The 23,138-nt window shown below is 43.9% G+C and overlaps 1 protein-coding gene across 2 annotated transcripts; it reads right to left on the reverse strand.

Moving 5' to 3' along the window:
- Positions 1-5,072: 5,072 nt before the first annotated feature.
- Positions 5,073-22,934, reverse strand: LOC310787768 (ras-related protein Rab-35). Of its 2 annotated transcripts, none has more exons than XM_083649255.1 (7): positions 22,846-22,934; positions 15,522-16,449; positions 13,529-13,579; positions 10,658-10,781; positions 9,588-9,712; positions 8,256-8,380; positions 5,073-8,088 (listed from the first exon to the last, which is right to left on the reverse strand). In XM_083649255.1, the coding sequence occupies exons 2-7, from the start codon at positions 15,574-15,576 to the stop codon at positions 7,939-7,941; spliced, it is 630 nt and encodes a 209-aa protein (XP_083505381.1). In that variant the 5' UTR covers positions 15,577-16,449; positions 22,846-22,934; the 3' UTR covers positions 5,073-7,938. The 2 variants fall into 2 exon arrangements, with proteins under 2 accessions (XP_083505381.1, XP_083505380.1); XM_083649254.1 differs by having other exon boundaries at positions 8,238-8,380.
- Between the last annotated feature and the right edge of the window lie 204 nt (positions 22,935-23,138).

Consider the following 23,138-nt stretch of genomic DNA (forward strand, 5'->3'; position numbering starts at 1 on the left):
TGTTAGTCAAGGTGCCTTTGCATGGAGCTGAGGAAGCTCATGGTGGTAAAGCTGGTGGAGATGTTTGTTGGAGGAGGAGCCGGTCAGAGGGGACCAGTAAGACTGAGGAGGGGCGTGACAAGGCAGGGCCGTCAGTAGCACCGTTTCTCCTCTTTCTGTGTAGACTGCTACCCTACAAGAGTCTCCGTACATAGACTTGCCTGTCACTCTGACTCCCAAGCCGTCTAAATCAGCGATACAGACGTATTTACAAGTGTCACAGAAACATTTCAAAGCCACATATTGAGAAGAAGAGTTCATAGCTTCTCGACATCGGGGTTAGAAAGCTCGTCGCTGCTCATAAATGCCTCTTTTCATTTGAAGTCTGTGCTGGTGATATTTTTTACCGAGCTTTCGGCCAGAGTGGCGCTGTTGAGCGCTCTGACGGCTGGGAGCTCTAACCTGGAAAAAATATCACCAGCACAGACTTCAGATGAAAAGAGGCATTTATGAGCAGCGTCGAGCTTTCTAAACCCGACGTCGAGAAGTGATGAACCCTTCTGAATATGTGGCTTTGAAATGTTTCTGTGACACTTGTAAATACGTCTATCGCTGATTTAGACGGCTTGGGAGTCAGAGACAGGCAAGTCCATGTACGGAGACGGGACTCTTGTAGGGTAGCATAGTCTACACAGAAAGAGGAGAAACGGTGCTACTGACGGCCCTGCCTTGTCACGCCCCTCCTCAGTCTTACTGGTCCCCTCTGACCGGCTCCTCCAACAAACATCTCCACCAGCTTTACCACCATGAGCTTCCTCAGCTCCATGCACACCATTTACCACCTGCACAAAGACTGCCCACCAGAAAAAACATAAAATATATATATATATATACTCAGACGACGTGCTGACGAACGAGAAAAGCGGACGAGCCCCCAATTATGTTAGGAACCGGCCTCGGAACGGGACCGCAACACAAAAGTGCCCCCACTCTTCCCACTCCCAAGGATGATCAGCCAAACCACCTTCACAAGTAGCAGGTTTAGTTTCAGAGCACAGCATGGCCCCAACAACAAACTAATCCCTAACCTTAAACTTACCTAAGAAAAGGATGGATTAAATAAAAGACAGCTCTCACCTATAAGCTCCTACAAAATAAACATGAGAAAATGTTACAAAAAACTAAAGTGCTTCTCCCTCCTACTTTACTAGAGTAAGATGTTAGTGTACAAAAGTGTAGAGCTGGAAGTAGCTATTTACAGTTTAGACTGCACAGGTCCACCAAAATAACACATCTGAAAGTTCTGAAGAACTAAGTAGGCCTACACAGTTCCTACCTGACAGAACACAGCAGAGTCAACAGAGAGCCATCATAGTTGTGAGTATATTGAGTGGACTAATACTTCAATTAGACATTGAGGAAAGGAATGATGTGAACACATCACTGAAACGTTTAAATGCTATGGCAGTTACAGTTTTGAATGATAGCCCAAACTAGTATTTCACCAACTTCCTGTGTCTGCACTGTTAAAAGGGTTTGAGGATGCCATCCCTTGCAGTCATTGCCACCGATGATGGCTGCTCTGCTGACTCTTTGTTCTGTCAGGTAGGCACTGTGTGTAGGCCTACTTTGGCAGTTCTTTAGAACTTGAAGATCTGTCCTTGTCTAGGTAGACTTGTGCAGTCCAAACGTAAATAGCTACCTTCCAAATCTATACTTTTTTACACTAAATAACTCTTACCCAAGTAGTAGGAGGGAGAAGCCCTTTAGTTTTGTAACATTCTCATGTTTATTTTGTAGGAGCTTATAGGTGAGAGCTGTGTCTATTTTTTTTTATCCATCCTTTTCTTAGGTAAGTTTAAGGTTGGCAATTAGTTTGATTTGTTGATGTTGGGGCCATGCTGTGCTCTGAAACTAAACCTGCTACTTGTGAACTTGTGATGGTGGTTTGGCTGATCATCTTTGGGAGTGGGAAGAGTGGGGGCACTTTTGTGTTGCCGTCCCCTTCCCCGAGGCCGGTTCCTAACATAATTAGGGGGTCGCCCGCTTTTCTCTTTCGTCAGCACGTCGTCTGAGTATATATATATATTTTATATGTTTGTCTGGTGGGCAGTCTTTGTGCAGGTGGTAAATGGTGTGCATGGAGCTGAGGAAGCTCATGGTGGTAAAGCTGGTGGAGATGTTTGTTGGAGGAGGAGCCGGTCAGAGGGGACCAGTAAGACTGAGGAGGGGCGTGACAAGGCAGGGCCGTCAGTAGCACCGTTTCTCCTCTTTCTGTGTAGACTATGCTACCCTACAAGAGTCCCGTCTCCGTACATAGACTTGCCTGTGACTCTGACTCCCAAGCCGTCTAAATCAGTGATACAGACGTATTTACAAGTGTCACAGAAACATTTTAAAGCCACATATTGAGAAGAAGGGTTCATCGCTTCTCGACGTCGGAGTTAGAAAGCTCGACGCTGCTCATAAATGCCTCTTCATCTGAAGTCTGTGCTGGTGATGTTTTTTCCAGGTTAGAGCTCTCAGCGCCACTCTGGCCAAAGGCTCGGTAAAAAATATCACCAGCACAGACTTCAGATGAAAAGAGGCATTTATGAGCAGCGTCGAGCTTTCTAACCCCGATGTCGAGAAGCTATGAACTCTTCTTCTCAATATGTGGCTTTGAAATGTTTCTGTGACACTTGTAAATACGTCTGTATCGCTGATTTAGACGGCTTGGGAGTCAAGAGTGACAGGCAAGTCTATGTACGGAGACTCTTGTAGGGTAGCAGTCTACACAGAAAGAGGAGAAACGGTGCTACTGACGGCCCTGCCTTGTCACGCCCCTCCTCAGTCTTACTGGTCCCCTCTGACCGGCTCCTCCTCCAACAAACATCTCCACCAGCTTAACCACCATGAGCTTCCTCAGCTCCATGCAAAGCCACCTTGACTAACACCATTTACCACCTGCACAAAGACTGCCCACCAGACAAACATATAAAATATATATATACACACACTCACAGACGACGTGCTGACGAATGAGAAAAGCAGACGAGCACCCAATTATGTTAGGAACCGGCCTCGGGGAACGGGACCGCAACACAAAAGTGCCCCCACTCTTCCCACTCCCAAGGATGATCAGCCAAACCACCATCACAAGTTCACAAGTAGCAGGTTTAGTTTCAGAGCACAGCATGGCCCCAACACAACTAACCAATCAAACTAATCCCCAACCTTAAATTTACCTAAGAAAATGATGGATTAAATAAGAGACACAGCTCTTACCTATAAGCTCCTACAAAATAAACATCAGAAAATGTTACAAAAAACTAAAGGGCTTCTCCCCCTACTTTCTGCTACTTGGGTAAGTGTTATTTACAGTGTACAAAAGTGTAGATCTGGAAGGTAACTATTTACAGTTTAGACTGCACAGGTCTACCAAGATAAAGACACATCTTAATAAAGTTCTGCAGAACTACTAAAGTAGGTCTACACACAGTTCCTACCTGACAGAACACAGCAGTCAGCACAGCAGCCATCATCGTTGGGAATGAGAAGAGCAAGGGGCGACAGGATGGCATCAGCTGGCTTAAATGCTCTCCACCAGCCAATCAGCCAGCAGCAATCTGACACCTGACCAGGCCAATTAGGATGAACACCACCTGCATCTCATTTCTCAATCACACACACACAGGAGGAAAGGAATGATGAACACATGAGAGAAATATACAAGGACTGAATGTGAACATTAGCTTCTGTAGCTAATTGAGTTTATAATGACTCAGAGCTTGGGACACCTTGTATATTAGCCTGTATTATCCCATACATGTAAAAAGCAGCTGTGATGGCAAAAATTAGGCTTACAACATATACAGTATATAAAATATGTGACTGTGTGTGTGTTTTGTACATGATTAGTTCATTAACTATGGGCTTAATTATAAATGAGTTATGACTGAACGTTACTATAAAGCACACATGGGCAACATACGGCCTCCCTGTGTGGCGGGTATGTGTTAGAGGGTACACACAGGAAAATACTGTCACAGAGGACTAAGAGATGATTTACCATCTAGTCAATAGTATTTCCAGCGCACCCGTTTGTGAGTGTCCACTTTCAAAACTCTACAGTAACTGACAGGCTCGAACCCGCAACCTCAAAACTGTCATCCAACTCTCAAACTCTGTGAGCCACTGAGTCTCACAAGGTCAAGTCATTTCTGTCAGAGCTTTTCAGTCTTCACTTGAGAAGTTCTTCAAAGCTTCTGTAGACTTTTTCTTTTTACTTGGTGCATTTATTTATTTATTTTATTAATTTACACTTTGGGCTCATGATTATTTAACCTGACGCTGCCAGATGGATGAGTTTGCTTCACATTCTGTTTCACAAACGTGAATTTGTGGAACAATGCCGCCCCCGTCTGGCGGAGTCAGGCTAATGATTATTAGTAAAATACACCAAAAAAACAAATCATTGTTTTTCCAGGCCCCCAGGGCAACACCTGTGACATCACTTGTTGCTGGACGTTCTGCTGGGGCTGACACAGGGATGCTGTGATGGGGCTGACACAGGGATGCAATGTCATGGACAGTGAAAAAGGTGACAGATACCAGGGCAGACACAAAACCACTCAGAAATCCTATTTGGGGACGAAAAAGATGACTGTCACCTAAAGGCCAGTTTACACCAATGATTCGCAACGAGACAAACCGTTTTAGAACTTTGCAGGGAAAAGTTGCAGCAGTGTAAACTGGCCCGTTTCATCTCGACTCTCCCCCGGCTGATGGCGTCGCCAGCAATTCAGCTCGTCAAGTCACGGGCTGGTTGCAGGTGGCATCCAGGCTTGTGAATCTTTGGTCTAAACTGGGCTTAAACCTGACTAGTTTGCATCCCTGTGACATCACAGGTGCCGTTTACAAAAGCGAGTCTAGATGCAGCTGTGTGACTTGATTGAATTTGGAGGAATTGGGCCTGGAAAATCCTTGGATTTGTTGTTTAAAATGGTACATATTCATGCATACGTGCGGCCCACATCCGAGCGTAACCAGGACAGAGGCAAAACAAAATATTCTCAGAGCACTTTTTATTTTAACGATAAAATGAGCTGTCCATCAGCACCACACAGAAATCAGAAATTAAAAGTGAAGGGCTGTCTGCAATAGGCTAAATTAACAAATGATTACAAATTAACCATTCAACAATAAGGTTTTTACAAAAATGTTAATGTTTTGCAAATGATTTGGTGGCCCACTTTCAATACCTTTGTGGCCCACAGGTTGGGAATGGCTGCCATATAGACAACCAGTGTAGTATTGTTTAATAAATATTTTACAATTTCTAATAAAAGGTCAACATCAGCAAACTAGTCAAAAAATCAGTCTAACAGTCAGGATGCTTTTCTGAGGAATCATGTTACAGTTGGACATGACATGAGATTAGAAGTTACAGTATATGTGATACTAGTCTCGCTGGCCAGCCTCCCCTCCCTTCCGTGAAAAGAGTCTGGCGGCACAGGTCTCCATTGTGGAATTGCGATGGGCGGCAGTGCCCTTGGAAAATAGTTACAAATTATAATATACAGTATATATAATTAGAATTAAAAAATTAGTTATAACAATCCAACTTGCCATTTTCAGCGTGTAGCAACGAGATAGCGTGTAGGTTTCTGCCGTTAGCTTGCTAGCTAGTTAGCGTTGTTGTTTTCACTGAGGCGGCAGGGCACTATTTACAACGACACACAGGGAGGAGGGAGCGGAAGCTGCTCTGATTGACATGGTCGGAGCCAATGACAGAGCTTGTAATAAGCCGGGAGCGGACATCCGGCAGCGACTGAAACAGTCGCTCCAATGGGAGAGCAGCTGTAGAGCAGGGGAGGGTTTATCCCAGTAGCCTGTTTCCGTGCAGCCAGACTCCTCTCATGGAAGGGAGGGGGAAGGCTGGCCAGCGAGACTAATGTGATACAGACAACAGACTTTCTGGATTTATTGCTTGGTTTATTTGAAGTTTGACACGTGTTTGCTACGCAACAGACATTTACATAAAAACAGACAACACTCACTAATCACTGTTTGGGCTGTTGTTATTGCGTCAATTAAGCCTAGTCTTGGATTACTGACCATGTTCAAAACGAAACAAGGCATACAGAAGCTTGTAGTCAGGAGAGTGACCCTCCAAGTCTGTTAGTGTCTTTTCTAGGTTAAAGGCAAATTTTAAGTTAACAGTTTTGACACTTTGACACCAATTCCCTTCGAATGATAAAACAATACTTGTACTGTAAAAAAAAAGAAAAAGAAAGATAAAAATAACAAAGATCGGCACATAAGTGGTTTACTGTCCTCAGTGCAAAGTTCACTCGCATAACCTCCAGACATTCTACATGTAGTCAGTGCCGACAGGCCTTGGCAATTACATTCATGACCAAAAAGCAGTCCTGGCCTCCAGGACTTTTGGTGTCATAACTTGACTTATTATTTTGGAACATTCGTATGAAATTTAAAGGAACACTCCAACATTTTGGGAGTCGCCTATTTGCCATCTTCCCGATAGTAAGACGTGAAGATGGATGCCCTTCTCTTCTCTGTGCGTGCAGTAGAAAAGTAGCTATGTGCCCTCCTTGCTAGTTAGCTTAGCACAACTTCACAATGGTACAGCAAATCATACGTGCAACCCATTGTCTTCCCATCAGTGATGTTTATGGCTTTCTTTCTTTTCAGTATTGTTTCTTCTTTTCCTGTTTGTTGGGTATGAGCTTGTTTTATGCTCGTCTTTGACGTCTTTCTATTGTCAACTGTTTGCAAGAAAAGAAGAAGAAAAAGTTAGCTTAGCACAATGACTGGTATTCTGCGGGAGCGGGCTAGCTTACCCCAAAGCAAAATACATAGCCGGGAACTTCCGGTTTTCTTCAGGAAACTACTTCCTGTTAGTTGCTTCGTAAATTGCAATGTCTCATAATTTAACATTATTATTTCATAGCGTGGTGAACGCACGAGTCACAACATCTACATAGGAGCACATGAGAGGGTTTTGGCGCCGTTGGAACGTCTATTTGGCGACTTAACCTAGCTGTTCCGCAGAGTACCAGTCATTGTGCTAAGCTAAGTAGCAGGAGGGCGTGAAGAGAAGGGGCATCTATCCTCTCGTCTTACTGTCGGGAATATGGCAAATAGGTAAATCTCCCAAAATGTTGGTGTGTTCCTTTCCTAAGGGCCTGTCCACATGTACGCAGGTGTTCTTAAAACAGAACTTTTTCTACGCGTTCTGGCCTCCCGTCCACACGCAAATGCCATTTAAAGGTCACTGCAAACTGACTTTTTGGAAAACTCCACCCAAGGTGGAGATTTTTAATATACTTGTGTATAATATCTCTGTCGTCTATTGTGTGGACAGGATAACCAGACTTTTGAACTTGTAACAACAAGTGTGCTCAGAGATTTTCGTGTGTGACGTCACTAGTGTGCGCTGCTATTTCCAGTCTTTACAGCCTGTTGCCAGGCAACATTGTGTATCGGTCTACAATCTCTTCAAGAGAACGTCTACTGTCGCTGTGACCAGTATGGTTGGAGCAGTGTTATTTGAAGGAATGTTTGACCCAGGGGGCGATGCTATTTTCGAGCAAATGAATCGGGGGTAAGTGTGTCCCGTGATGTCTTACTGCCCGTTTTTACACAGACCTTGTAAGCAGGGGACGTACCAGCATTAGCTTGCTCGCTAGCTGGTGATGACGGGTGCTGTGTTTGCGTTTACCGGTGTAGTGTAACGTTAGTGTTGTAACTTAGCGTATTTGCGTTCACGTGTGGAAGGAAAGATTTTCTAAAGCAGTGCTGGTGTGAATGCAATTATGGAGGAAAAACCATGTTTTCAAAAATACCCGTGTACGTGTGGACTAGGCCTAAATCACCTAAGGCACAGTTTCCCCCATCTTGTTTCCCGATGTTTTTAAGTAAGAAGCCAAAGTGGGTTTGGCGTCCTGCCTTCTCTCAGCAGCACTTCTTGCCTCTCTTCCTGCGATCTCGGTCCCGCTGGGCGTTGATGTGGACCGTGTCTTTCTCCCGCTCGCGTTCCCGCTCCGCTCGGTTCTGGCTCTGCTTCTTGGCCCGCAGGACCATGTGGGTGAAGGCCATGAACATCTGAGTGGACAAACAAACCACCACACCTGAAAACCTCACTGCACATGAGACCAGGCACCAAACGCCAGTCAAATCTTTGGTGGATGCAATAGTGGCTGCTAATGTTTTTAACATGTGAATGCGTGTTATATAGTCCAGTGGTTCTCAACCTTTTTTTGTTGCGTTACCTCTTCCACATTGATGTTCTCTTTGGCGCTGGTCTCGAACACGCGGACCCCCACCGACTCCCCAAAGCGGAAGGCGTCCTGGGTGTCCACCTGCTTCCTGGCTGGGTCGTCGTTCTTGTTTCCCACTGAGGGACGCATGGGAAAAAAAATAAAATATGTCCTTATTTCTGCCCTTGCAAGACAGGTTAGTGAACAGATATTCCACACCTTAAAGATGAGCTGAACCCAACAGAACCCAAGTGCTGCATGGGTCGGAGACGTTTCAGACTGAAAACAAATTTTGTCTGAGATGACAGAGGGTTGAGAGGCGGGCCATTGCTTTCGATGATTTGATTTGACAATTCTGGGGACTGGATTTGCTCAAGATCACCTGAAGCTCAATATCAGCTAAACCAGCTAAACTGCTTTATTGCTTGTTGCCTCTTGTTTTTTATTTATATATCTTTTATTTCTTGCACTATGTTGTAACGGAGCCTACAGCACAATAATTTCACACGTGATACTTGTACTACAGAGTGACAATAAAAATCTTGAATCTTGAATCTTGAAACCAACGAGCTTGTGGTGGACTATCAGAGGAACAGGAGGCCACGCCCCCTCTCCTGGCTGTCATCCAGGGAGAGGAAGTGAAGAGGGTGGACTCATACAAGTACTGTATCTTGGCATCCAAATCAATATAATAATGTGATTATTAGGTCAACTTAAATGATTTTGGTGTCTGCAAAAGTGACAGCACTTCCTAAGATAACCCAAGATCATTTTCTCAGCTACAGTGGTACACTAAATATGGTGTCACAGTGAAGTTGACCTTTCAACTATTGGATATAAAATGTCACCACTTCATCATTTTATCCTATTAGACATTTGTGTGAAATTTTGTCATATTAATTTTAGTGTATTACTATAATTCTTCAGAGTTATGGCCAAAAAATGTCTATGTGAGTGAGGTTACAGTGACCTTGGCTATGACCACCAAATTGTAATCAATTCATCCTTGAGCGCACGTGGACATTTGTGCGAAATCGGATGAAATTCCCTCCAGGCGTTCCTGAGATATCGCGTTAACGAGAATGGGACAGATGAGACGGACGGACAGACAACCTAAAAACATACTGCCTCCTGCTGGGCTGGGGCCGCTCTGTTTCACCCCAATAAGCAAATGGGGCAAAAAGCAGAGTCGATCCTTTTATCACAGTGTTAATCATCCAAAACCTAATGTGGCCAATCCCCTCCTGCTACAAAACAATTACTGGGGAGACGCTGTAACAACTAACCAATCAATTCATTTCATTTCAAAGATTGGATCCAAATCATCAATCCAATGAGACTCACCTAGGATCTTGCAGACGTTGTCACAGTTCTGGGAGATTTCATTTAACCACCTCTTCACATTTACAAAGGACTCTGGATTGGTCACGTCGTAAACAATGATGACACCGTGGGTGTTTCTGTAGTACCTGCAGGGAACATGAACATGCCACAGCTTTATGTTTAGTCGTCTAGACGGAGAAAACAAGGAAGCAAAAGCCTGTAATGTGCAAAGAAATGTATTATTTTTCAGCTCAGAAGGATTTGAAAGCCTTAGTCTGCTAAAACTGTCTGGTTTCTTCATTTGGAGTTGACCCTGGCCTTGCATGCTAGCTGGCCTGGCTGTTAAATGAAGCAGAGTTACCACTGAAACTCAGCGGATAGTCATCTTCTAATGCACATGTGTCAAACTCAAGGCCCGGGGGCCAGATCCGGCCCGGCACCTCATTTTATGTGGCCCGCGAGAGCTAGCAAAGAATACAATTTATGCAATACAATTCTTCGCAATATGGCTTAAAATAGCTATTGTTAAATGGAATAATAGTTGTAGGCTACTAGTTGTCTGTTTGCCATTGTTTTCCCTATAATTCTGCTTTCAGAGCTAGTTATTAAGTATTAAGTTATGACTAAAAAACAATAATAATTGAATCAGAGGCAATTATGAAATATTATAACACCTAGGCTAGATACATTTATATCGTGTTACATTTACAACCGGCCCTTTGAGGGCAACCATAATGCTGATGTGGCCCGTGGTGAAGTTTAGTTCTAATGCATTGAATGTGTGAAGCAAGCTGTAAAATAAGCCTATTAAACACAAACAAGCCGTGGAAGTACAGAGGGGAACTGCTAGTTCATGTTCCTCATGAGAGCAAGTCAGCAAGGCAAACGACCATGCTAGTAGCCAAAAACACTTTTTTGTGTGTGATGTAATCACATATTTTGTACATTTTGTATGTTTGTTTAATTTAATTCTATCATTATTTTTTTTACTGTGAACTATGAATTTAAGACTAATTTAAAAGTGATTTATTTTACATCCTTGTATTCTATTATTTTGTGGTGTAGGGTTATATGGGGGGTGGGATCATTACGTGGATGTGATGGTACGGAATCTCTCCTGGCCCGCTGTGTCCCAGATCTGCAGCTTGACCCGCTCCCCGTCGATGTCCACCGTGCGGATCTTGAAGTCCACACCGATAGTCGTGATGTAGCTGCCTGCAGAAGACCAGGGGACCATTACAACAAGCAGCATGTCCAGAGAGACAGCCATTCACTCTGATCTGAGACCATTACAACAAGCAGCATGTCCAGAGAGACAGCCATTCACTCTGATCTGAGACCATTACAACAAGCAGCATGTCCAGAGAGACAGCCATTCACTCTGATCTGAGACCATTACAACAAGCAGCATGTCCAGAGAGACAGCCATTCACTCTGATCTGAGACCATTACAACAAGCAGCATGTCCAGAGAGACAGCCATTCACTCTGATCTGAGGCCACACACATGACCTGTACATCATGCTGCATTCACATCCTATGGGAAGGACAAAAGATACGAGCTTCCGACGTGAACATACCACTCACGTCGTAGTGGAAGAAGCGGAGGAATTTGACATTGTGTAGCTACAACTTGGAAGTGTGCATGTGTAAAACCTGTTGGAACGGCTGCATGCAAAATCAGTTCTTGTGAACATAAAATTAACTGCAGCCGATTATCGTTTGCTTTTTGTAAGTCAAGTTGATTGTATTGGTGTGAATAAGAGAAATCTGATAGTAAAATGCAGTAAACCCCAACTTCCTGAATTCCGACCTCCCCAAAAAGGCAACAAATATCCAAATCTAAAATGTCAAATAAAAGCGTTTGTGATTATAACTGACTTTTGGTTTGTGGTTGACATTTCCTTCAATGTTTGTTTTGCTGTAAAACATCAACTCAAATCATCACTAAATGCAAATGTGTCCAGTGTGAAAGAGCTCATCGGGATCAACCAAATCTACAGAAAACTACAAACATGGCATCTTGGCAGCTTCTGTCGGGATTGAAACGCATGAACACTTCCAAGTTGTTGCTTCAAAGAATCAAGTCATTCCACTGGTTTTTCCCATAGGACCTGGGTGCAGCTTTAGGCTGCGTGTGCACATAGCTTCTTTTTCTCAGCTCCAGCGCCCTTTCCTCGTTAAAAGCAACGGGATGTGCCCTTCACTGACGGGATTTATGACAGGGAAATTTGGTTTGGTAAATTGGTACGTAGCGGTACTGGGTTGGAAACGTTTGGGAACCCCTGCTCTAAGGCCTACAAAATAATGGCTGCTCTGAGTCCTCTCTGAAGTTCCCTACAGCTGTGCAACAGTCTCTGACACTGGGGACAACTGTTGCCAAAAAAACTCATTCTGATGGAATGGAGGTCCCCCTCTTCACCTTCATTTCAACTGTGGTTGACGGACATTATCTCTGTTATACAGATGGAGAGACTCAGGTTCCTGAGGACCAACTCACTTAAAAAAAAAAAAAAAAAAACTATTTGGGAGGCGTTTCTAGCCGAGCTCGATGAGGTTAGGGGCGACGTATGACACCCCCGGCTGGTTTCTCATAGAGCCCTTGTGTGGGATCCCATGCACAACATCTCTTACACGCACATATGAGCAGCTCATGTGGCTGGTAGCACCACAGTGTAATATTGAATGTCGATGATGGTATGTATGCTTTTTCTTTCTTTTCTTTTCCTGTGCCCGAGCCTGTTCGTCTGTTTGTTCATGTGTTGTTCTAAAACACTTTGTCGTCCGCTCCAGCCGCGGTTTTTCCGTCAGAGCGGAGCGCTTTATGTTCAACTTTTCAGAAAAGCGCTGGGTGACATGAACCGCTTTTTCCAGCCGGGCGATGGAATTGTCGGCTAATCATTGAATGTACAGTATGTTACTCTAAAAGCGATCATAAAGGCAGTATGGATTATACCGGACATGTATTGTAAATATCTGCCATCTGGTCTTTCTTGTTCTACAACATTGTATTGTTAGTAACGTGACTGCTACAAGTGCTAATGTGACGCTATGTTAACCACGTGGTTAGTGGGGCATCCGCTTCTCCTCACAAAAAGTGCTCCAGGCACCGGCTTTTCCACTCCAAAAAGACGCCAACGGTATGTGGACACACATAGCTAACACTATGTGGACACACATAGCTAACGCTACGTGGACACACGTAGCTAATGCTGTGTGCTTCATTCTTACACACGCTTTCCCATTACTGTCTATGTATTCTTCTATAATGTTAATAGCGAGTGGTGCACACATGAAAGAAACCTCTGAGGAAGCAACGGTCCTATTTGTAATAAGAAGCAAGATGGTTTATGGGAAATGTAGTCTTAATTTTGAGAAACACTAGCACTACCACCGATGTGATATTGATTTGACAAGGATATATTGATGTTTTTCTCATAGTAAACCTCCAGTAGAATACCAAGTAATGTAATACCAAGTACTGATGTCATGTTTTACTTTGTCATTTCACATCAGGAGGCAGAGCATCCAGTTGCTTTCATTTGTGCATGTAGCTCTCAGCATAGAATTCCATTTGAGCCTGGTATAGATGGACACTAGCCTGGGTGAACCCAGGATGACGTGACGTCAGACTATACCTGTAACGTCTGTGACTGATACTAGACGTCACGTGGAGACTGGGTTTACCCAGGCTAGATGGACACCTAACTGTACTATAGAGAGCCAAATTCACACCCACTTCAGGGTTAGGCATACAAACCAAGGGATTCATCTGCTATTTATTTTTCCATAGACATTTTGTAAAAAGCTTATGCAAATATTTGTATATACATTTAATGAAATGTCGATCATGGAAAAATTAATAACGAATGAGATTCCTTTGTTTGTATGCTTAACCCAGAAGTGGGCACGACTTTGGCTCTGTAGCAGCCAGGTGACCTACACAAAGCTGTATGAACTCACCAGAGAAGGAGCTATCTGCAAAGCGGAGAAGAAGGCTGCTCTTCCCTACATCTGAGACGGGGAGATCAGAACCACAACATTAACTCTCTGTAAAGCCCATGGCACCCCAATCAAACATTCTACAACAAACACAGATGTTTGTGTGGTGTGACGTGGCTTTCTGTCCTTGTTTGGAGAGATTCCACATGTTCAATCCTTGTTTGACTGTTTAGCCCATGGCACACCAACCAAACATGATCCAAGGTCAGTTGTTGGATGTTTGATTGGGGTGCCATGGGCTTGAGGAAATGAATAGAGTACTGCATGAATGAGTCCTGGATGTTCGTACTTCTGGCTCTTGCGTGTAAAAGTCAATGGGATTTTTGTATGGGGATTTTGGTTAAATTGGAAAATTTTGAAATAAGGTCTGTGGTTGACACAAGTTTATGAAACGGCGCACTTTGTGTTCAGCAAGATGATCTTCACAAATGAGTTACACTTTTATGATTTTCGAAGTGCAAATGTTTTTTTTACGTGATTTTCAGAAAACGCTTCAAAAGTCATAAAAGTGTTTCTCAAATGTTGTTAAATTTATCTTTCTGAACCACAGACCTTAATTCATGCATTTAACCACAATTCCCATACAAAAATCCCATTGTCTTTTACACGTAAGAGGCTGAGCCAGAGGTTCTGGGAATTCTGGTAAGCCTAAAAAAATACATCATCCCTGTGGCATTCTATGTAGCCAATCAGGAACAGGCAAAGCAAGCAAGGCCCAGCCCATCCTGCATGACAGGCTCCTCCTCCCAGCACTGTAGTCACTTTCACTATTCCATCGACAGAAAATTAAGGTGCTGAGGCTCCGAGTTCGGCAGAGGAAATCGGAGCACAGGTGGCCTTACCGTCGGAGCTCATGACCTTTGAACCGTCACATTCCCGTTTCCCAGTTTAAATGGAATGGCCCATATGTACTGTAATTGGGAACATGATGATTGGGGATGTGGGAATCGGGTAGGCAGGCAGGCAGGTGTAAGTGCATTTAGCGTCTGCATGAATTGTGCTCTTTATCTGTTCGCCTGTTTGTCTTTTTTTTTGGTCATTTAAAACCTTCAATAAAAAGAGAATTAAAAGGGTTTAGGATACTTAGATCTTTGTATTCTGCAAGATAATAAAAAGAAAAGCTCTTTTATGATTTTTGAAGCGTAAATGCAATCGCCAAAATTTGCCCTAAAACGCTTCAAAAATCACCAAAGTGCTGTTCATTTGTGAAGATTATCTTTAACTTTTGTTAACCACAGACCTTATTTCACGCATCTCACCAAAAATCCATTCAGAAAAATCTATTGACTTTGAGACGAGGGAACCCAGGCTTTTAGGACTCATTCCTGCACCAATCTATAAGGGTAGGATAAGGACAGTGAAACAAAGCAGGAAGTCATGACAAAAAAGCAAAAAAGCTAGAAATAAAATAGCAAACAAAAGATCACATGAATGTAGTTTTGTCACGGTTTTCGGTACTTCGGTACGTAGTCGGTACTACATTGTTTTCGGTACTTCGGTACCTGTTTTTGCATGGTACCGAGGGTATCGATTTTTTTTTTTTTTTAATTCAATAAACAATACTTGAGGGCTTACATGCCACTGATGTTGCACTGTCTGCACTCACTGCCATACAGAGTTGAATGTAAGAAGTAAGCAGAAGCACATTGTTTTGTTTGAAAGTTGAAGGCTACATGCCATTTGTTCATTGGAAATGGTTGCATACTTTAATAAAGGAGAATATGTTGAAGAAATATCAGTGTCTTTTTTTACCGTGGTACCGAAATTGGTACCGAGAGTACCGTGGAAATTCACTAGTACCGGTACCAACTACTGAATTATTGGTACCGTGACATCACTACATGAATGGTGTTCTGGGTGAACTGGTAGCAACGTGTCAGAGCAAAATGAAGAAGCAGGATGTAAAAGGCTTTGACTGCAACATGTGGGGAAAGGGAAGTGAAAAAGCACTAACTGGAGTCTCCGATGATGAGCAGCTTAAAGAGATGATTGTAGTCCTTTGCTGCCATTTTGCTACAGTTGCTGTGGACAGTCTAATTATTTAGTTCCACGGGAGGCGATGGTCCCAGCGTTCAATACAATGTTTGCTTTTGTTTTCCCCTCAAAGCACTACCAGCTCAAAGTAGCGCGAGATTTTGTCCAACAAAACACACACACATTGCCAAACCGATGCAATGACATTTCCAGTTGATTTTTCCCAGTTTTCAGGTTGGGTCTCTTCACATCATTTCTCGTTGGGTTTCAAAGTGCGAGCGCGGCCGGCAGAATCTGCAGCCTTTTCCAGGTGCACTTTTGCATTCAGGATTCATGCTTAACGGCTACGGCCGTGCGGCCCCACCGTAGTTCCAGTAACACTCCAGTAGGGGGCTCCCAGCTCAGGACATCCAAACGTTAACGACTCATTGATTGTATGCACAGTTCCCGTCACCATCAGTCAGTCCCCCCCCAGTGGACTTGTCTCTGTTACTCAGCAGTGACGCACCTCTTCATACCATTATATGCACTCAACACCTCTCCACACCGGACTTACCGGTATATGCACTCAAGCATTGAAAACTGCAAGTAAGACAGGAGGACTGGAGTTTTGTGGTTGTTGCTGTGACAGTCACATTATAACATGTATGGACCGACCCGATACAGGTGGATAAATCACGTTACTGGGCTCAACTCCTTGGCTGCTCACTCATCATTTTGTTCCAACTCCAGTGATGGCAGACGGCACAGTAGGCGGTGGTTGTTAGGTAGTGGTCATATCCCATGAGGAGTCGATCCCTCGATTCCGCTCCCTCTCCTCTGACGGCCGGGCGAGAAGACGACTGTTCCTCGTCTCATACGAAGAGGTCCCCTTGTTTCGTGCTGCTTCGGCCCAGGTTGAACCTGTACTAAGCAAAGAAAGGGAAGAGCACTGGTTTAGAACAAATCGCGTCAGTCACATACCTGCCAACACTCCCGATTTACGCGGGAGTCTCCCTATTTTTTAACCCTTTCTCCCGCTGTGCTCTCGATTAATAGTTTCTCCCGCTAATCTCCCGGTTTCATAGTGATACAACTCAAATGGCTGTTTGTTTCACACCTTCTGTAGTAATGTCCAGGATGTGTGGTGGCACCTGGTAACCCACAGCACAAGCTCTCGGGTGAAGGCCGCATGTAAACAGTCAATGGGTTCCGCTCGCTTTAACCAATGAAAATGAAAATGCATGAAACAGATCCCAAGAAGAAGAAACACACATCAGAAATGTCAGTCCACTTTGGTGTTGAGACCTTCCAGTTTCTAACCGCTAGTAGTCTAGGGAAAATAAGGTTTGACCTTAAACTAATTGCAACAGAATTTATTTTCACATTTTTATGTTTATATTGATACCCAAAACACTGTAGTAAAAATCCCAGAAAATCCCATTAGTGGAAGTATGTTAAAATGATGTTTTTTTTTAAATGGCTGCCATTATTAAAATTGTGGCCATATCTTGACTCCAACTAGACCTAGAATTACAAATTTGGTGTCTATTTCCACATTTTTGGGGGCAAGGAATCCACAGAAATGGTTGTTGAGTCTCTAAGTAGAACAGATTTTTTTTCCTCATGTAGTATGAAGTATGTAGTCATAATACAACATGGCATTTCTCGCAATGTTAGCTACAACTTCGTATTTGTTAATCATACACATTTTGAGTGATACCCTTGAGCATATTGAAGTGCTTGCCATAGGAAAAAAAAAGTTTGTTGTTTCATATTTCCAATTAAAAAAGTGTTACGGTAATTAATTTATTCCCTCAGTGTCTCTAAAAGTGTCTGGAAATACATAAAAAATGAGCACATCTATCTATCTAAGGGAGCTAGGGCTCTGTCTGTTTGTCTGTCTGTCCCACTGATGACATCATCAGTAATGTCATAAATCCACTCACTCTCACACACACACAAAGTCTCAGTGATGATGTAATCAGTGATGTCATCAATTGTGACATCATCAGTGATGTCAGAGGCATTGTGATATCAGTCATGTCATAAGAGGTTGTGATGTCATCAGTGATGTCATAAAAGCAGTTGTGACATCATCAGTGATGTCACTTGAGCAATTGTGATGTCATCAGTGATGTCATAAATCCTTCCTGGCTGAGGCTATATAAGTGGTGGAAAACACAAGGCTGCCATAAGAAAAAGAAGAAGAAGCCGCTGCTCGCGTGCGACTTAACTTAACAATTTTGACCCTCAGTTACGATAATTCAACATTTCCCACCTGGCAACACTGATAATACCTTCTGTTTGAGACACAGCATACAAGTCAGTGTGGTACAGTGACACATCTGAAGGAATGGCTGTTCAAGCAGGGCATGGTGACATGCGGCTCTATGCTGCCGTCGGGGCAGGAGACCTGGATACACTGAGGAGCCTGCTGCAGGAAGACCACTTCAGAAGGCAGATCAATGAGTGTTTTTATAGGTGGTGTTGGAGGACCCCTCTGCTGATCGCAGCCTCGCGGGGTCATGCTGCCTTGGTGGACTACCTGATCACACAGGGAGCACAGGTAGACCTAGCTGATGAGAATAACTGGACACCTCTCTGCTATGCCGTGTGCCGCGGTCACCTGGACTGTGTCCAGATCCTCCTGGAAGACGGGGCCGACCCTAACAGAAACATACACGGCTCAGACACCCCTCTTTACATCAGTGCTGTACGCAACCACCTGGACTGCTTCCACCTGCTGCTCCAGTCCGCTGGCGTTCTGACCCGTGACGTGGCTTCTCTCCTGCTGGAGGCGGTGCTGCGTAACAGGTGCAACACGGCCTTCGTCCAGCTGCTGCTGGACCACGGTGCTGACCCGGCCCTGGTGACCACAGAGCAGGCACAGCTGGAGGAGAGGGCGGATCCTGACGCTCTCAGGGTCTTTCTGGAGGCCAAGAGATGTCCTCGCAGTCTGGCCCACGTGTGTCGGATCCAGATCCGCCAAGTGCTGGGCACACATCGGCTGAACCAAGTCCACTCCCTACCACTACCACAAGTGATGAAGGACTTTGTGCTCCACCAAAACTGACTTGAAGGACTGTCAGTTTATTTATTTTCATTTATAGATTTAGTTCTTCAGTGACTGTTTCAAACAACTCCAGGAGCAGATATTATATACCAGCTATACCTAATGATGTGATGTCACTTGAGCAATGACAACATCAGTGATTTCATCAGTGATGATGTCATCAATGATGTCATCAGTGATTATGTCATCAATGATGTCATCCTTCCTGGCTGAGCAGACTGTGTGGGTGATGTCATAGTTGTTGCTGTCATGTCATCGGTGATGTCGTACAAAGTCATACAACGTATAAATAAGCAATTTTTCGGTCTATCTCTCTCTGCCTCCACTGTCCCTACTCTCTCCGGTTCTATGTTCAACTGCCATGTACTTAACCTGGTGCCTTCTGCCCAAGCCCTGTCATGAACGGCAGTGTTCTAATCTAAGCAGACTGGATTGCATGCAGCAGATGATAGAAAGCTCATCCATAAGAGACTTGAGACTTGACTTGGACTTGTGACGAAAGACTTGTCGACGCAACTTGGACTATAGCTAAAAGACTTTTGCCCGGCCACGACCCCTTGCTGCGCAGCAGCTATAATTTATGTTTTGTTTTGTTATGTTACAGTATGTTTGGTAGGGCTTTTCCCTAGCCCCGCCCCTTTCCTGACCACACCCCCTCCCACCTCCCACATACACTCCCCCCCGATACACCTGTCCATGCCCCCTACCCACCTCTCGAATCCAGACTCTCTACGACCTTCCTATCCCTAGCAATGGACCCTTTTCCCTAGTCCCGCCCCCTCCATTGAGCCGACCCGGATCAGATCCGCCCCAAAATGTAATAGGTTCTTCCTTGGCCCACGCTACACCCTTCCACCAAGTTTCATGAAAATCGGCCCAGTAGTTTTGCCGTAATCCTCCTGCTAACAGACAAACGGCACCGAAAACATCACCTCCTTTGTGGAGACAATGCCAATTTTGACAATGTTCCACTACTGGGATTTTCTGGGATTTTCAGTATGTTAAATTGGAAGGTTTCAAGAGCTGAATACAACACAAATAATTTCTGTTGCAATTTGTTTAAGGTTGGGTCATTTTTTCTCACAGATTCCCTAGACTATAGCCACATCAGCCAACACCATGCGTTTAGCAAGCTTGGACATCTCCTGTCTCACTCGCCTCTGCAGACTGGAGTCCTGCATACTTTTTTTGTGTAATAATTCCTGTTCTTTTTGAAGGTGTTCTCACTCACTGACACTCTCACAATGTTTGCACATGATATTTATTGTGATGGAAATTTTTAAAACGATCACATCTTTTGTATGTTTATTTTATTATTATTTATTACTGTGAGATATGAATGCAAGACTAATTAAAAGTCATTTAGCCTACTTTACATGTTTGTATTTATTCCATTAATTTGGGCTTATGGGGGCAGGGGGGCGTTGAGGGCGGTCAGTCACCCACATGTAGCGCAGAAAATCTCATTCTTCTTCACAGCCCCGGCAGGTATGCAGCAATTCAATCACCAGCACTGATTGCTGTGGAGTAATTCTTGAGTCCTTAAGCATAGGCTAACTGGCTTGTTGCAGAGTGCCCCTCCCTCCCACAGCGCTGCCCCTCCCTCCCACAGCGCTGCCCCTCCCTCCCACAGCGCTGCCCCTCCCTCCCACATAGCTGCCCCTCCCTCCCACAGCGCTGGTCAAACAACAGCTGAGTCACTCAGTAGAACTTCCTCATCCTGCTTGATGCCGTCTACACCCTCATGGCTTTATATCAGGGCCATATGATTTCCGCTAAATGGAAAAAATGGACGGAATCATGGAAGTTGGTAATAAAATGGAATCAACTGTAAAACATGGAATATTGCAGAATTTTCCATAAGTTGGCTGAAATGGATAAAAGTAGGCCCAATTATCAAAATAAGAAGTAGATCTAATGATTGTAGTAGTAACCTAAATGATTTCATAATTGTAAAATAGGCCTAGAGAAACGATTTGGTTTTCAATTGGGGTGTTTTGAGAGGCCCCTCACAACTTAGTTTCACCTTGAGAAACATGTCGAAGAGGCTGTCTGAGAGAGCCAAGTCGTAAAAAAAAAGAAAAAAAAAGAAATTATATATATCGCTCCTAACCCCTAAATTAAAATGGAAAAAGTAAAATAAAATTTGGAAAAAAATAAAACTGATTTCATATGGCTCTAGAATGATACTGTAGATAGAAATAAAGTGTATCAAGCTTGGTCCAGCACGAGGGATGGTATCATAGGTGCACGAGGCTCACGAGGGGTGACTTGGTTCCAGCCTTAAAACTCGTTATATACGTTTCTTTTTTATTGTATTATGTATTTATGTGTTGTTTTTTATGTCTATGGAGAACATGAATGAGAAACTCACTTCCGGGGCAAGACATGTCACGTGACTGTTAAGCTCTATTCCGAGTGAAAACAAACAATGCTCTGAGTGAAACAGGATAGAGAGGCGGGAGATAGATAGCCTTGGAGGAGTTTGATTTGACCGTTGGAAAGTGGCCGTGTTTGGGATTAGGAACTGGAGTTGACATTGACCAATCCTGGCGCTTGAATGCTGCGTAGGATAGATGGATCCCACCTGATTTGGGGCAGACAAGCATCGTTCCGCAATGCAAAATAATGTAGTTTACCAGACAAATCTGAAACATACATGTTTCAATAACAGTCTATGTACAAACACAATATAATGTAAGTACAACTTTGTAGCTTTGGATGATTATTTCATGGCGTAGTGAGTACATGAGTCACAACATGTACATGTGAGTGTTTCTGGCGCTGTTGGAATGTGTATTTTGGGTGAGTAAACCACCCTGGTAAACCAGTCGGTCACGTGACCTCACATTTCATTTTGTTCTACCAGACCGTCTGGCCTCAAGCTTTCACCCAGTGTTTGCAGTGGGCGGGAGTTGGGCGGGTGTACTTGCCTTGACAGACAACTCCTTCAGCCAATCAGTGTTGGATCCAGTCAAACCCAAATCCACTCAGGAGAAGGGCAAAAACAGCTCGGTCAGTCACACAGTCAGTCACACACTCGGTCAGTCACACAGTCGCTGATTGGCTAGAGCGCTTTGCAATTTCTGCAAACACCCTCCCAGGGCCAGGGACGGTCTGTAGAACTAGTCTGGATGGTAAAACCTCGCTCCGTGACTTCGTAGAAACCAAAGTGCTGTACTGTAGGGTTAGGGTCTCGTTTGGTATGGGTTAGGGTTGTTTGGTATGGGTTAGGGTTGGCGAGGTTAGGCAACATACTGCTGCATTTCTATGGGGGAACGAAAACACTGCACAAGAGCCTGGTGACGCGAGCTTAGGTAGAACAAAATGAAATGTGAGTTCACGTGAGCGGCTGGTTTACCAGGCTACAGCTAAACGGGAGTAGGCAAAAGTACCATAGAGTCTACACTGCCATTGTAGCGCTTGCTCAGAATTTTCTCCTGAGCCATGGAAGATTGATTGACAGCTGTCATGTCATGATATGATTGGTTGAAATGAGGTAGAACGTTGATAGTACTACCTGACGTCAGCAAACTGTAGATGACTGTTATGAATTTACTCTGGATGAACTTTTGATGTGGATTTTTTTTTGGGGCATAAAAAAAAAAAAAAAAAGCATGTTTCATGTCATTTCTTGGCCTTTTTTCTTTTTAATTCAAAGTCAAAGCCTACATGGAAATGCAGTGTAAATAAAATATGTATACAAACTTATTTGGAAGTAATATTCAGATGACGTCACGCCAAACAAAGAAAACTGTCAATTGAATATGTCTGATCTGCAGAGGCGTGTAGCATGACTTCAAATACGTTTCGCGAATCGTTTGAAGCCACTCTTGAATTCAGCAGATACACCCAAATACTAAGATTACTTCTGTTAATACAGTTAACCAAAACATGTCTCGGTTGGCGGTAATGAACGGGGTGAAGCAGCTATCCAAACTCAACTGTAAGGTTATTCCTAAAGGTAGGCTCCTTGGTGGATCATCCAACGACTTTGCTTTGGTTTACCAAGTCATGCTAACACGGTAGCTTTGTGGATAGGCAGCATTAGCTAAGCCTTTCAATGTTGCCTTGCCTTGCCTTAGCAACACGAGCTAAACGTCCAGGTTGTTGAACAGCACGTATCGGGAGCAGCTAGCCCTGACCCTGGCCTGGTCTGCCACTACGACGTCGGCTGTCAGGAAAGCAAACTTGTCAGTCCAGCGGAACTTTGAAGCAGTCGGTGCATATGGTGCTGCATGGTACTTACTGGGTCATACGGTGCTCAGTCGGTGCTGCTGGATGTTTTGTCCCGAAAGTTGGAACTCTCGGCTCGGATTCCTTTGCCGACCACACCTGACTGACTGGCTGATGACTAAACTCACATCATCTGATGCTGCGTTCAGGTCAGATGGGAAGAACCGTGAGACGACTTCAGTCAAAAGCAAACCCGCTCTGTAACTGAAGCTAAACTGAATTGAAAAGAAAAATTAACAAAAAAGAAGAGACAAAACTATAACGACTCTGCCTTGAGTTCATGTTTTACGGCGAAAATAAATATGA

The sequence above is a fragment of the Poromitra crassiceps genome (assembly GCF_964638095.1).
Source record: "Poromitra crassiceps genome assembly, chromosome: 13".
NCBI classification, from domain to species: domain Eukaryota; kingdom Metazoa; phylum Chordata; class Actinopteri; order Beryciformes; family Melamphaidae; genus Poromitra; species Poromitra crassiceps.